This window comes from Adiantum capillus-veneris, chromosome 15, assembly GCF_014529385.1.
Source record: "Adiantum capillus-veneris isolate H3 chromosome 15, ASM1452938v2, whole genome shotgun sequence".
Classification (NCBI taxonomy): Eukaryota; Viridiplantae; Streptophyta; class Polypodiopsida; order Polypodiales; family Pteridaceae; genus Adiantum; species Adiantum capillus-veneris.
The window spans coordinates 101066715-101082129 of NC_140945.1; the positions used below are offsets into that span (position 1 = coordinate 101066715).

At 46.8% G+C, this 15415-nt stretch overlaps 1 protein-coding gene and 1 pseudogene across 1 annotated transcript in view; both read right to left on the reverse strand.

Annotated features, from left to right (window-relative positions):
* LOC147441172 (protein NRT1/ PTR FAMILY 8.3-like) overlaps positions 1-15415 on the reverse strand; it is a 77544-nt gene that overhangs the window by 11789 nt on the left and 50340 nt on the right. The window contains exons 3-4 of the mRNA XM_086482860.1: positions 3316-3533; positions 2690-3231 (exon numbers count right to left, since the gene is read on the reverse strand). Coding sequence (XP_086338986.1) covers positions 2690-3231; positions 3316-3533 — 760 coding nt within the window. The remainder of the gene's footprint in view (positions 1-2689; positions 3232-3315; positions 3534-15415) is intronic.
* On the reverse strand, positions 5741-6538 carry LOC147441173 (uncharacterized; annotated as a pseudogene).

Consider the following 15415-nt stretch of genomic DNA (forward strand, 5'->3'; position numbering starts at 1 on the left):
CTCGATTTTGAGAAGGCCTACTACAGAGTTGACTAGGACTTTCTGGAGGGCACTCTACGCAGGATGGGCTTCTCAGATGCTTGGATTAGAGGGTGTCAGCTTTGTACAAACGGGCACACAGTCAGGTGCTTTTGCAGGAGGTAGAGGTGATCGTTTCATGCTCACATGTTCGGTCAAACAGGGCTGCCCTCTTGCCCCCTTCCTCTTTCTGTTCTATGCTAAGGCGATGAGCAGGTTTTTGGTGTTGCAGTAGGTTGGTTTACGAGGCTTAGCACTTCCTATTCGGGGAGATGAGCTGCTGGACGCTAAGTTTGCAGACGACTCAGCCTTGTACTTGGATGGCCAGGAGGCAAACCTTCACAGGTGTGAACAGTCTCTAGAGACCTTCTGTTGTGCATCTAGCGCACTGATCAACTGGAGAAAGACAGTGGCTTTCTCGGTTGGTAGTGCTCCTATGCCCGCTTGGATGCCAGGTGAGGGTTTCAGGTGGATTTCCTCAGGGACTACATTTCGGTACTTGGGCTGTTAGGTTGGTTTGGACTTGTCTCTCGAGCAGCAGATTGCTCCCCTCCTCCTGTCTATTAGAAGGAAGTTGTTACATTGGAGCTCCGCACGACTTTCTCTGGCAGGCAGAGTTGTAGTGGCCAACCAGGTGTTGTTGGCTACTATGTGGTACATCACTTCTTGCTGGATCTTCTCAAGTTCTTGTATCAGCCAGGTAGAAAGGTTGATCATGAACTTCCTTGGGTCAGAGCGTGACACTCAGATAGCCCGCGCCAAAGTGGCTTGGCAGGTCATCACTCTTCCTTGTTCTCAGGGAGGGCTTGGGATCATAGACCCAGCACAGCAAAGCAAAGCCCTTCTTGGGAAGCTCATCGTCAGAGGACTTCTTCCAGGTGAGGAGCCCTAGAAGGAGTTCTTGCTACAGCAGCTTCGTGCTAGGGTGCCTCAGGCTGGAGGCCCTTGGTGACCTTTGACCAGATGGATTTTCATAGAGATGCACAGAGTTGGCTTGAGCACGACACTGGAGGACCGCTTCGCTGTGAGTTTGCTCCGATCTTGGGAGTATCTGTGGCGAGGCCTGGAGCAGCGTCAGCCTACTTGCACGGAGGAGCGCCTGAGACAGCCCCTTGTTTGGAATCCCATGGTTAGCACTCAAAGAGGCCACCTGGTTGGTAGGCGGCCTCATGTTTCTTGGGGTCCCATGGCAGTGGGTCTAGCACGCTCTTTTAGGTGACTGGCTACAGTTTTCAGGCTTGTCAGAGGAGTTGCAGGGCTTTCAGCTTCAGTGCATGAGAGGGGTGCACAGTATGTGTCAGGACATCTTAGAGACAGTACCAGCTGAGTGGCTCACGCCTCTCGAGACAGCAGCGCCCAAATAGATGGGAGCCTTCACGCGACTGGAGGTTCTCATCTCAGTTCGGGCTTGCTCAAAGACTGTACCCTCCCTGTTTTTCGAGATACAGGGTGAGGGATGCTTACATCGAGTTGTAGTAGAGGCCCAGCAGGTGGCAGAGTGCTGTTTTCAGAGGATCCGAGTGGTGGGCATCTGTGGGAGGACTTGTGTCATCGATCCTGAGCCAGCAGCTCTTGAGACTGGACACTGGAGACTGTGGGCTTGGGAGAGATGTCCACTGGCACGAGTACAGTGGGATCCTGGACAGTGGCTTTGGAGGGATCCTTTCTCCTCTGCAGACCACCCGGGTGTCCCTTTCTTTCAGTACACTGTTCGACTGGGACGTCACATACTGGCGGCACAGAGAGAGGCTCGCCCTGCGGCAGCACCCTCATTGGCAGGAGGAGGGTCTCCCAGCTGAGTTCTTGGCAGCTTTTTGGGAGAGGTTGTGGGACTCCAGACAGTCGAGACGAGTCAGTTTGTTCCAGTGGCTGGTCACACACAGAGCTACAGCAGTTGGGAGCTAGCTTGTACATAGTGGTCTCTCGGCCGCATGTGCAGCTTGTGACCATCTTGTGGAGAGTCAGCGCCACTGTCTTTGGGAGTGTCCTTTGGCACAGCATGTGTGGCTTCGTGTTCTTCGGCTGATGCTTGCTCTTTCCATGGCTCGGAACTACACCTGGGGGGCAGCTGCTTGGTCCACTCTCACGGGCCCGGCACTTCAGTTTGAGCTATGATAGTGATGCAGGGGGGCAGACCTACACTCCAGCCTGCCACAGAGCTTACTCCACAGGAGTGGTGCAGTGAGAGAGAGGACTACTGGGAGCTCATCAATGGCCTGACACTTTGGTTCATCTGGCGGACCAGTTGCTTCCGCATCTTTGAGGCTCGCCATGTACCACCAGCAAAGACTGTTCGCGATCTTTGGCTAGAGCTGATCCATACTCTCATAGGACAGCTCAAGAGACTCCACGGCAGCTCTGACCGCATGCGGGAGCGCCGAGAGGCTTTCCTTCGACTCTGGCGTCCTGGGCCTTTTTTCACCATGGTCCAAGGTGTACTCAGATGGCACTACCGTCCACTTGTGTGGCTTTTCCCTCCTCCCATTTCCTGACTTAGCCTCATTGTACATATGCTGTTTTTTCATTGGGAGAGTCTCCCCATCATGATTGTTGTAGCACTCTCTTGAACAGGTGGTTGTAGCCCTACGGGCAGTTTCATTAACTAATAGAAGGATCTTTTTCTCGGAAAAAAAAAGTGAACATCTGGCATAGACGACTGGCTCATACTTACAGCAGTGTATTGGTGTGTTCAAGTTTGCGACTTCCTGCAATGGAGGATTCTTCTGTTTCGTGCAGTTTACTCAGGTCCATTGGTACTATTGCTTTCCGTTTCTTAAAAGCTGCAACACAAACTTGCAACATACGAGTCAAAGGACTCCCACCCGCTTTTTGATAGCGGTATAGAGGAGAGCCAAACAAAAAACTGCAAACAGCAATTCCCATAGCAGCAGCAGGAATTCCAAAGCCCCAAGCCCAGCTGAAATTATCTTGTATGTACACAAGCAAGCTGCCTGAGATAACTGCTCCAATGTTGATGGAAAAATAGAACCAATTGAAAAATGAACTCATGCTTTCGCGCTCGGTTGCATCATCGTTGTCAAACTGATCAGCTCCAAATGACGACACACACGGTTTTATCCCTCCAGTGCCTAGTGCTATAAGATACAGACCAATATAAAATACAGATAATTGTCCTGCTGTTGCTGTACAGCTAGAGCAGCTTGATGGCCTCAGTGATGGAATGGCTGCTGTTAATGTCAAAAGGATCATACCCTACATATACAGATATCATTTGTGTGAAGATATTTCTGCATTTGGCTCTTGTTAAAAGATATAGAGGAAAGTCTGCAGACATACCAAGAAATATATTAGTGAAAAGCAAGCAATTGTCCAGTACCGTCCCAAATATGCATCTGCTATGAATGCCCCCACAAAAGGTGATATGTAGCAAGTGCCAGCCCAATTGTTGGCAATACTTGCAGCAGCAGCATTGCCCTGCTTTAGCACGGTAGTTAAATACGTAACCAAATTGAGACCGATTCCATAGTAAGCCAGCCTCTCACAGCATTCATTTGCTGTATGTCAAAAATCATAAAAAAAGCAGTACATCCTCAGATTTCTTACGTGTAAAAACCTCCTGCTATTATAGATACCAATTGATTTAAACCAAAGGTATATGTTTGGTTTTATTTGCCTCTTCTAACATGGGCTGAACCTGACAAATCAAGGTTTATGTCGCAAAAAATGGAGTTCAACAAATCACAATCCAAGCACAAAGTGTTGCGTTTGCTCAAGGTTGATCATGTAGGAGTCATGAATGCACTACTACATCACATTGTAATTTAAATACTACTCAATATTCTTATCATGTGTTGGCACCCAAATCAACCTTGCTGAATATGTTCTTCAAACAAAATCAACCCTGGTCAATGATGTTTCCTGTTATGTGAACTAATATGCATACAGACATTTAAGTTCCTTGGATTACTGGTCTTGGGAAGTGGTTCTGGGTTGTTCTAAAGGAAAAATACTTCAATACCCTTTCCCCACTCGTTTGATTCAGGATGGGAAGGTATCCTTGTCTCAGATAGGATGTCTGGCAGACCTCAGTCCAATGGAGATCTTTGCATAAAGAAAGCTTGCACTGGTCAGTAGTCTTTTAACAACCTTTGGCTATTCTCGAGCCTACAGAACCCTACACTTTTATGCAAGTGGGTATCATGTGCATGAAGATGCTTTCGATGAGAATGGATATGTACTTTCCCTTCCTCGTCGTAATTGTTCAGTATATCCTTTGAGTATGCATCATCAACCAATTTGGCAGCAAACTCAGCAATTGATGCAACCCTTCAGGCCGGTTCCTGTTTGGATGAGAATGATAGATTGAAAGATGGGCAACTCCATAGTGATACTCCAGGTCGTCACCCTTTCAGTCTTAAAAGCCTAACTTCCCAAAAGGTTAGCAAGCTGCCTTACTCTTACCCTGGGTACATTCTCATGGCATTTATCTTTGGCACATGAACAAGTCACTCGAACCCACCCTTGGGTAAAATCTGGAAAAACGGGCTGCCTCTTAAAAACAGCAATTGTTTTTTATGGAGATGTATGATGGGAATCTTGACAAGTCATCATGCCACGGAAACCGCGCCTCATCTTTTGTGGCATGTCAAAAGTCTCCCAGGGAGGAGGATGCAGCCTGATCAGAGGAGGATGAGGGATGCTCTGTGATGGGCAGGTGGAGAGAGAACTTAGAAGAGAGAAGACAACTCCTCTTGGAGTGGCCACTGTATATGGCTACAGTCCAATCATTTTTTCCTCCAACTCTGTGCTGCTTGTTACATATTCTTTGCGCAAAATATCCTTCTATTATTTTTTTTAATGTACCAAGCCAGCTACATCTCCCCCACCAAGAGGGTACACTATATGAAAGAAAAGGAGATTCCCATGATCAACAACATATGTACAACAGCTAAATCATAAAAATGGGAGGGAAAAATGCCTAAGTAAATGCCTAGCACCATCTCTCAGCCCTGCCCTGTATGCTATCATACTGTCCTCTGAGAGGGTGAACCAACTCCGGCCCAAAAGCACGCACTGTCCTACAGGAGGCTCTGATCTACCCCCTAACAACCCTGAAGCATCGACCCACCATACAGATCAGAAACTGAGCCTCTACTGATCAGCTCCCACCTTTATTCTCTCTCCTGCCTTTATTCTCTCTCCTGTGTCCAAACTGTCGCCGAGAAATCAGGCACGCAATGTTGAGGCCGTCCCACCTCAAACCTGATCCCAAGGCCGCCCTCCCATAGCTGTGTTAGTCCTGAGCAAGCTGAGCATGACGCAGCCCCCCACGTGTACATCATATCTAGAAGAACAGGAACCCCGCCTCTCCCTCTAGGGGAATCCTAATTAAGAGTTTCAAACGACCTCTGCAAGCTGCCCCTCATCTTAAGCAAGCCCCTTGCTTCTTGAAAAACGCTGCCACTGCTTAAGCTATCCCCTTGCTTCGTGAAAATCAATCAGACCTTAGCTCCAAACGATCAACAAGCATACGAATGTGAGAGAGAGAGAGAGAGAGAGAGAGAGAATGAAATGAAATGTTATATTAACGTCTTCAAAAGGCCATAATGACCTATGAGACCAATTTGTTACAAAATAGTAAATCTGATACCATGTTTGGGTACAAAAGAAACTAGAACAAAATACTACTGCTACAAGCTGGAACTATGTGAATGTGAAACAATGACAGAATGGGGGGTGGAGAAATGGTGAGGATCCATCCTCAGCTGCATTCTGAGTGTCGAGGGAGTATAGCTAGAATCCTCTGCTGTAATCTCCGTCTATGTTGTGTAGCTCCTCTACTCAGTCGTGGTCGTCTGGATCTCCGTAGCTCCAATGCTCGGTCGATAAGAGTGCCAGTAGTGGTCGAGTGAGTCTGGGCCGAGCTCTGCGGTGGTGGCTGCTCCTCTGGCTGTCTCATATCTAGTGAAAAGAAATCTGTAATCTGTCTTTGGGACTGTCTCTCTCTAGCTCTCCCCAGTAAAGTGTCTCTATGTCTCTGTAACTCAAGTAGATATAGTCCAAGACATTTCTGATCCTCATAACTCATGACCCTAGATAAAGGACCGAAACCCTCTCTGAATAGGCAGTGGAAACGGCCCCGTATCTCATAGTACACTGTGCAATGACATATGTAATGTAACTCTGTCTCCGGCTCTATCTAGCATAAGCGGCATAACCTACTGTCTGCTGGTATTCCTCTGAATCTACCAGTTTCAATCTCGAGCTAATGTGAGGATGTGCCTATCTGACCAATGGAACAACGCAAACCATGGGACATATGTGTGTCCATGTAGCTGGGTCGAATCACAAACCCATCTCCTGTGAGGTGGAGAAGATGCTCTCTATAGAAAGCCATCTTCGTGCCCAACTCCTGAGGCGGGTCTATCCATGTATTCCTGGTGTCCAGCTGGATCAAGTCCCTGACGAATGAGTCTAGTAGTCTCCACCCGTGTAAGAGACAACGAGGGTTCCTGAAGAAAGTACTGAAAAGGGGGCATCCTGTCCACGGTGAAGCCATGCGTCTGAAACCATGATGTCATATGTGCATACCAGCATGAATTGCCCCCCTATAGCATGAATTGCCCCCCTATAGCGCTAACTGTCTAGAAGACTCAAAGGCCAGTCTAACGTATCTGTCTCTAGTAGTATCCCATAAGCTGTGCACAAAGGAGACTGATCTGGTAAGCGTCTCAATCTCCATAGGGGGGGCAGCTAGCTCTGCTTGAATGAAAGCGTGAGGTACGGAGGCCTTGGCTCTAATTAGTCAAGAGATCATAGATACCAAGGGCCTCTCCATACGTCTCCAACCATCCTGGCCTACAGAAGGTCCCCATACCTGAACCCCATACATCATAGTTGAGGCTACTAAAGTATCAAAGAGCCATAGCTTTGTCCAAGATTCCTGGAACTGAACCTGCGAACACATCCTCTTCAAGCCTCCCAAGGCCGCATAAGGTCTAGTCAATCTAATCTCTGCTGCTCTCACCAAAGAAAACCTCGGCCCAGTGAAGACTACCCCAAGGTACGTGTGCATCTGTATACTCCACAGTATCATGACCATATGTGAAAGTAGGTGCTAATCTCCTGATCCACTGTGGTGTGGTGCTAAACACCATAACCTTGGTTTTACCAAAGTTTACAGACAATCCACTATCCTTTGCAAAACTGTGTAATGCATCCAAATGTCGTTGCATACCCTCAGGTGAGTCAGAGATCAACAAAATATCATCAACATATAACAACAATGGGATCCACGTCCCTGCCAGCTGAGCACCTCCATCGCTCTCTCTGTCAATGTATTCAGACACCTCATCAACATACATACCAGATAGAGTAGGAGACAATGGGCAACCCTGTTTCACCCCAATAGTGAAGTGAACTAAGTCAGATATCCCCTCCGGGGTGCGTACATGTCCCATCACTGATCTGTATAAAGCTATAATCCCCCAAATCAACACTATGGGCACCCCCATCTCCTGCAGTCTGCGCATCAATCAAGCTCTCGGTACCATGTCAAATGCTTTGCGTAAATCCACAAAGCTACAATAAATCTGTCTCCCACGTGACCTGCCCTCCTCAATGATGGCTCTGAGTATCAGAATATGATCAAGAGTGGAGAAACCCCTCCTGAAACTAACCTGACCCTTTGCTCGTACACCCTCACCCTCTGCCCAATTACTCAACTGCTGCTCAAGAATAGATGCATACAACCGTGCCAATGTGTGTCCAACCATAATAGTGCAGTAATTTCCTGGCTCTGTAGGATCACCTGCCTTGAAGATAGGCACAATAATAGACAACCTCCAAGTCTCAGGTGACCCCTCACACATGACCCGATTGAACAATAGTGCAAGAACCTCAACCAGCATATCCCTAGCATGTATAAAGTGCTCCGCTACTAGACCATCATGATCATATGCCCTCCCAGTCCTCAACATGTCTCAATGGCTCTCTTTACCATCACAGTGGTAAAGAAGGTGCTCGTAGGTGGACATGGTTCTTTAGGATCCGGAAGGGGGTCCTGTCCAGGAACCATATATAACGAGGTCGCATACTGGCCCCACACATCAAGAGAAGTAATCACTGGGGGAGGGGAGTGAAAGAGTCGCCATGCCTCTCTCGAGTCTCTACTTAAGAACAACTGATACAAGTCTCGCTCCATCTGGGCCAAGTAAGCTCATTTCTTCCGTCGCACAAGGCGTCGAAAAACAATCTGAGACTGTCTGCAAGAGATGACTCCGAAAAGAAGATCCCTCTAAAGCTGAGCTCTCATCTCTCTGCACTCCTCATCATACCAACTATTATGGGGCATGCTCCAAGAATGTCGCCTCCGATCCGGTCGAGTGTGTGGGTATGCCTCTGATGCTGCACTATGCAGTGTCTCGGTCAGTAAAGTGGCGCACTCCTCCACTAAGAGGCATAGGCCAGCTGTGCATAGACGATCCCAGATCTCCTCTATATAAACCGAGTCAGTCTCTTGTATAAATGTATAACAGGTATGACCTGCTTCCTGATGTCTGTGCTGTACTATACTGAAATGAGACGGACAATGTCAGGAGAGCATGATCCACTACAACGCCCACTGGTCTGGCTCCCACTGTGAAATCCTAAATACAAGGAATAAAGCTCGGTTGTGTCATAACATAGTCTATTGTACTAGCCCCGTGTTTGTGTAGAAAGCATGTGAAACCTGCTACTCCGGGAAATCGTTGTAAGCCGTTAAGTATGGCTAACCCATGTGTAGTCGTTATCTCCGTGAGGTATCTCCCATACTCTATCTGCTCTCTGTCATGTGAGCATCTGTCAAGCCCCAACTCACCCACATCGAGCTCTCTAATGAAAAGAAATGAAATGTTATATTAAACGTCTTCAAAAGGCCAAAATGACCTATAAGACCAAACTGATACAATCCTTGTGGATCTAATCAAATGTCTCTGTACAAAAATAAAAATGAAGTAAAGTGAAAGACCAAAATCGTCAGATTAAAATCATCATCATCATCATCAATGCCCGAGGATGCCCGGGATCAAGCATTGTACGAGAAAGTATTGCATCGGTCGTTGAAAAGCTTCGTTAATGTCCGCCTCTATAAATGGTCGTATTGGGCGTCTCCTATATCGTGCTAGAATAGGCATGATCCTCTGATGGAGCCTCCATCAATGTCGTGGTCGCCCTCATAAACATGGGCGTCTAGCTCTTCCGAGCTCACTGGCTTTGTCCACTAATATACCTCTGCTCTAAGTGGCTCTAAAGTCTACTGTGAAGCATGCTCATCCGGCTGTTGAGTCCCTGCTCTAAAGAAGGCAGATACCTCCCTCTGTGAATGTCTCCTACTGCCTAGTCTCCTCAAGAGACTCTCCTTGTGTCTGTGCAGCTCTAGCAAAAACAACCCGAGGCATCTCTGATCCTAATATTCATGAATCTAGCCAACGGTCCAAAGCCCTCTCTAAATAGACAGTGAAAGCGGCCTCGTATCTCATAGTATACCGGCCAATAACAAATGTGATGTAAATTTGTCCCTGGCTCTAGATGACACAACTGGTATATCCTAGCCTCTATTGCTATTCACCTAAATCTGCCAATCTCATTCTCTAGCTGATGCGATGATGTGCACATCCGACCAATAGCACATCGTACCCCATAGGATAAATGAGTGTCCATATAGGCCGGTCTGATCACATATCCATCCTCTGTTAATTGGAGAAGATGCTCTCTATATAAGCCATCTTCGTGACCAACTCTTGTATCTGTTGTATCCATGTGCTTCTAGTTCTACCTGAATCAAATCCTGACATATAAGTCTAGTGATCTCTATCCATGTGAGAGATAGGGAGGGCGCATCCAAGGAGTACTGGAATGGAGGCAATCTATCCATGCGAAAGCCATGTGACTGAAACCATGATGTCATCTACCATACCAGTATGTTGTCTCCCTGTAGCAGGCTACAATGTCACTTTCACAAGACACACAGTTAGTACAGTTGGTCTGGTCGGACTGGACTCTCTGGGCTGGGCAGTGACACGTAGCAGGGATACGGTGGACTAGTGGACATCGTGGCCAGGTCATACCACCCTCAGTTTGGAGAGAGACGTAGATGGCTGACATTTATGAGCCGTTGGTGGCTCTTTATGGTGGCACATCTGAGTAGTAGCTGTTGGGTCATGTTTATCATCTTTCATGTAGTCGTCTAGAGTGAGTCTATACACAGAGCACGTCTTCACCATCCCGGCACATCTGAGCCTCGACACCCCCATTGTACCTGTGAGTCTTGGGCTGGAGCTGAGTGTGCTGCCACGCCAGAGTCTGTATTAGTTCTTTGAGATAGTCGAGTCATATGTTCTGTCTGCTGTTGTGTCTTTGTGAGCTCAGTTGATGTCTATTGTTTCCTTTCTTTTCAGTCTGTTTGAGTGAGATTGTCACGCACATTGCACTGAGGACCACCCACTGTAGAGAGCACGACACATTATCCGCGCTACAATCCCCCTAAAGCGCTAGCTGTTGGATGACTCAAGGGCTAGTCGAGCACATCTGTCTCTGGGGAGGTCCCATAAATTATGCATGAAGGAAACTAATCTAGTAAGGGCCTTGACTACGAGAGGGGGGGCAGCTAGCTCGGCTCGAATAATCTCATGTGGCACTGAGGCCTTAGTCCGAATCAGTCGAGAGATCATAGAGGCTAGAGGCCTCTCCATACATCTCCATCCATTAGTGCTACCAGATCTACCACGGTGGTCCACTGAGGGTCCCCAAATCTAAACACCATAAAGCATAGTTGAAGCCACACTAGTGTCAAAAAGCCACAGCTTTGTTCGAGGTTCCCGAAATTGAACTTGCGAACACATCTTCTTCAATCCTCCCAAGGCTACATAAGCTCTCGTCAATCTAGTCTTTGTTGCTCTCCTCAATGAAAACACCGGTCCACTGAAGCCTACCCAAGATAGGTGTATGCATCTGTATACTCCATCGTCTCTTGGCCATATGTAAAAGTGGGTGCTGACCTCCTGACCCAATGTGGTGTGGTGTTAAACACCATAACCTTGGTTTCCCACAGGTTAAAACAATCCACTATCGTGGGCAAATGTGTACAAAGCATCTAAATGACGTTGCATCCCCTCCGAGGAGTCAGAAATCAACACAATATCATCAACATATAACAATAGTGGGATCCATGTCCCTGCCAATTGTGCTCCTCTATCACCATCCCTCTCAATGTAGTCAGAAACCTCATCCACATACATGCCAAATAGTGTCACAAATTAGTGACGTGGCATGCCCAGATACACCGGACAGACTCCCAGCAAGCAGGCAGGCAATCCCGGAAAATCCGCGGGCAGTGACACATGGCATACTGTACAGAACCCACCATCAAATGCGCCGACAGGCTGGTACGGATTCCCAAAAATTGCGGCGTGATTTGCGGTGCAAATTCCGCTGTGACTGGCTGACATGGTAAGGATATACAGAAGGTTGCTTTTTACGCAGCTGAATTCTACGCAATATTTTTTGGCAGCTTTTGGAAATAGATGCTTTATTTTTACAAAGCTTTTAAAAGAACAACTTTTGGGGCTCTGCTTTTGGGCATCCCTTGTAACCTTTAATTGGTGGGCAAGGCCTCACAACTCAGAGCATTTGGACGCAGAGTCTGAGAGTGAGCGTCTGCCTACTCTCTTGTACTTTGAACACAGATCAATACAAAAAGAAATACCGAAAGGGGCGCCAGTCTTTAGGGCCAATATCTCTAGGCACGGAACTCGATCGGGCCGTGTCGAATCAACTGTGAATTGTGAACTGTTTTGAAGTGAATCTCTGTTGTGTCGCGGTAGAATCTTGACTTGGAGTGTCCAAGTTTGTTACAGTGGTACAAAGCACAGAAAGATTCTTCTTCTACGAAGGATCCGATCCTTTTTGCAGCACACGCAGACTTTTTGCAGCACCCCGGACTTATTAGCCACTCCCACCCTTCATACATCGCGCATCAGGCGCGCTCCCGTCTTCATTGCTCCGTCTTACAGGGCATAAAGTCATAAAGAATCCCAAATTACACATGGGTTCTCGTGAAGAATCTGACAGAGATGACACCTCTCAGTGGGAAGGCAAAGAAGAGTTGAAAATCTGACGCGAGAACTGAAGAAAAGAATGAATATTTGGGCAAATTTTTTTTGTAGGACAAGTTTTCCAAAAAGGAGTACAAACGTCAACTACAGATTGGCATATGTGTGAACAGATTGATTAAGTACTCCAGGGACCCGAGATTGGTGAAACACCTGAAGAATTACCCGATTGATAAGATTTACTCGAGATGGCGTGTGGTCATCGCTTCTCCTCTCAGGTAGGGAGGAGAGCCGAAAAGACAGACGAGTGCAGAAAAGCGGAAACTGTACTCGCAGAAAGACATGGACAAGCACTCTTGAAAAGAAGCACTTCTACAGAGCCAACCAATATGACTTCCTCAAAGACAAGAGCAAGAAAACAAAAGAATTTAAAGAAGGTGGACAGTGGATTAAATTTGAATCCGTTTCTGGGTTCCGAGATGCTCGAACATGGTGGTCCACTCTTCTTCTAAGGAAGGAAGCTCCAGTTACATGGTTGAAATTCAAAAGGCTCTTTATTTTCTTCTTGGTTGACTCTCGAGTACGAACGAGATAGACGAACCGCTTGGAATCATCTTTAAATGAGCAAGGGAGATTCTTTGGACGCTTATTGCGAGAGATTTTGGAACTCTTTTCTACCAACCTCTTCATTTATGAAGGTCTCTTTTAAGGAACAGATTGAGCGGTTTTGCTGCAGACTCTCTACAAAGATCCGAGACTACTGCCTGGAACAAAAGTCGAATTCTATTCAAGAATCGATGAGTTCTAAAGCAACAGAGGAACATGGCAAGAAAAGGCACATGAAAACAGAACTGGTACCACATTGCGTGGGGCCCAAACCAAATCAGATGAACGAAAGTACAAAATTTTGGCGCACTTAGGGCAAAGTAAAAGATCAGGAAGCTCTCATTTTCTTTGATGGAGGAGCCAAGTCCAACTTCTTTTCACTTGAATTGGCGGCTCGACTTGGAATTACGCCCAATAGGCGAAGGCAGTTCTAGCGGCACTCGGACGGGATATTGCCATTACACCGATCATTGACAAACTTCATTTGCAATGTTAGGGGTATTTAGGGCATGAGGACTTCTATGTAATGCCCTTAGGAAAGTTGTGATGTCCTCCGAGAAATCCCTTGGTACCACAAGAAGAACGCCGTGGTCGACTATCAAGCTGAGAAAGAGACTTTGCCAAATGAAGGACAAAGAGATTGTACTTGATGAAATTCGGTTTCTTTACTCGATTTTCTGGAGAGGACTAATGATGATTGACCTCGAAAAAGAACGCCAAGATTTTTTCCACACATGCTGATTGTTTCTTTGAGTTGCCACCATCTCGTCCTGAGGATCATACTATTGATCTGATACCTAGAAGCATACCACCGAACCGGCCACCTTACCGTGTGAGCCGAGCCCCAAATGAAGAGATTATGAACCAAGTGAAAGACCTCTTGGAAAAGGGTCTTATCCAGCCGAGTAGTTCACCTTACTGCTCTTCAGTGTTGTTGGTTTTGAAGAAAGACGGATCTTGGAGAATGTGCATTGAATATAGAGCTCTCAACAAAATTACCATCAAGAACAAATTTTTGAATCATCAGATCCGAATCGTGCCGGGAGATGTCTACAAGACAGCTTTTTGGACAACCTTCGGTCTATTCGAGTTTTTGGTGATGCCTTCTAAGTTTTGGCCTAACCAATGCTCCAGCGACCTTTACCCGAATGATGGACAGGATTTTCAGAGAGTACAGATCTTTTGTTGGCACTTTCTTTGATGACATTATTGTCTTCTCCAAGGATGAGGCAGACCATAGAGCACATCCGCTACCGGCCTTTCAGGCATTGCGAGATCACAAGTTGGTGATTAAAGCAAAGAATAGTGAATTTTTCCTACCAGAGATACACTTTTTGGGACACATCGTCTCAGCAGCAGGAGTGCAGATGGACCCGGCCGAGATTGACACTATTAGTGATTGGCCCGATTTGAACAATGTCTCTGAAGTTAGAAGCTTCTTGGGCTTATGCTCTTACTACCGGCGGTTCATTAGAAAGTTTGCAGAGGTTGCTTCCCCTTTGCATATCTTGACACAGAAAGGAGTCCCTTTCTCGTGGGGACCCACAGAGGTGACTGCCGTTCAAACATTGAAAGAGAAATTGACTACAGGACCAGTTTTGACTTTGCCAGATTTGCATAAGTTATTCGAAGTATATTGTGATGCTTGTGGTCGTAGTCTGGGTGCGGTCTTAATGCAAGAAGGCCATGTCTTTGCCTACGAGAGCCGATTGTTCTCAAGGCGGAATTGATAGCACAGATATATGAGAAAGAGATTTTGGCGGTTATCCATGCTCTTACTCAGTGGCGACATTACCTACTCGGAGCCGATTTTACGGTCTTCACAGATCATCAGAGTTTACGCTACTTCTTGTCACAGAAGCAGCTATCGAAAAAGCAGATGCGGTGGGCGAACATCTTGTCACAGTTTCACTTCCAGATTGTCCATGTGCAGGCACAGAGAACTTGGTGGCAGATGCTTTGTCCCGAAAGCCATTGGTTCCGGCTATATCCGTGATCCACCATAAAAGCTTCAAGGATATGGTCGATCAGTATGCCACAGATCCAGATTTTGCAGATGTATTCGGTCGAATACAGAATGGGGAGATAGTAGCGGGATATTCCATTCGAGATGGCTACTTGATGAAGAAAACAATGTTGTGCGTTACACAGCCGTTGAGGGAAAAGGTTCAAACCGAATGCCACTGTCCACCTTTTACGGGTCACCGCGGCATTGCTACCACAGGGTGATAACCTCACCATACAGGTGCAATTTCAGCGCTGGTTATGCGCTGTATTTTGACTGTTTTTCAGCCATACGCACGCTAGAACCCTTGGGAACAGTGCGCCACTGACAGAGGACAATTCAGGGACTGTTTAGGGCTGAAAACATGGCAAAAACCAGTAAATACAGCGAGCTGAATTTACTGTTTTTGGGCAGAAATCAGAGGGTTGATGCCAGTGGAAGTGAGTGGAAGTGAGTGGAAGCAGGGGAATTGGTTTCGCGCAAGTTTTAGGGCTGTTATGCTGCCGAAATTTGGCCAAAACAGGTGGTATCTAACGGGATACAGGTAAAGGATTCCCAGGACTCTACTTTGTAAATTACCCTCTCAAAGTATAAAGAAATACCGAAAGGGGCGCCAATTTTGGGGCCTACAAATTGTCAGCGTCTACTCGGAGCATTCTAGCTTCCGAACCGTGTGTGTGTGCTTAAGTGTTAATTCCCGTCGCAGGTTTCCTTTGCACGTTCTCTCTGTGTG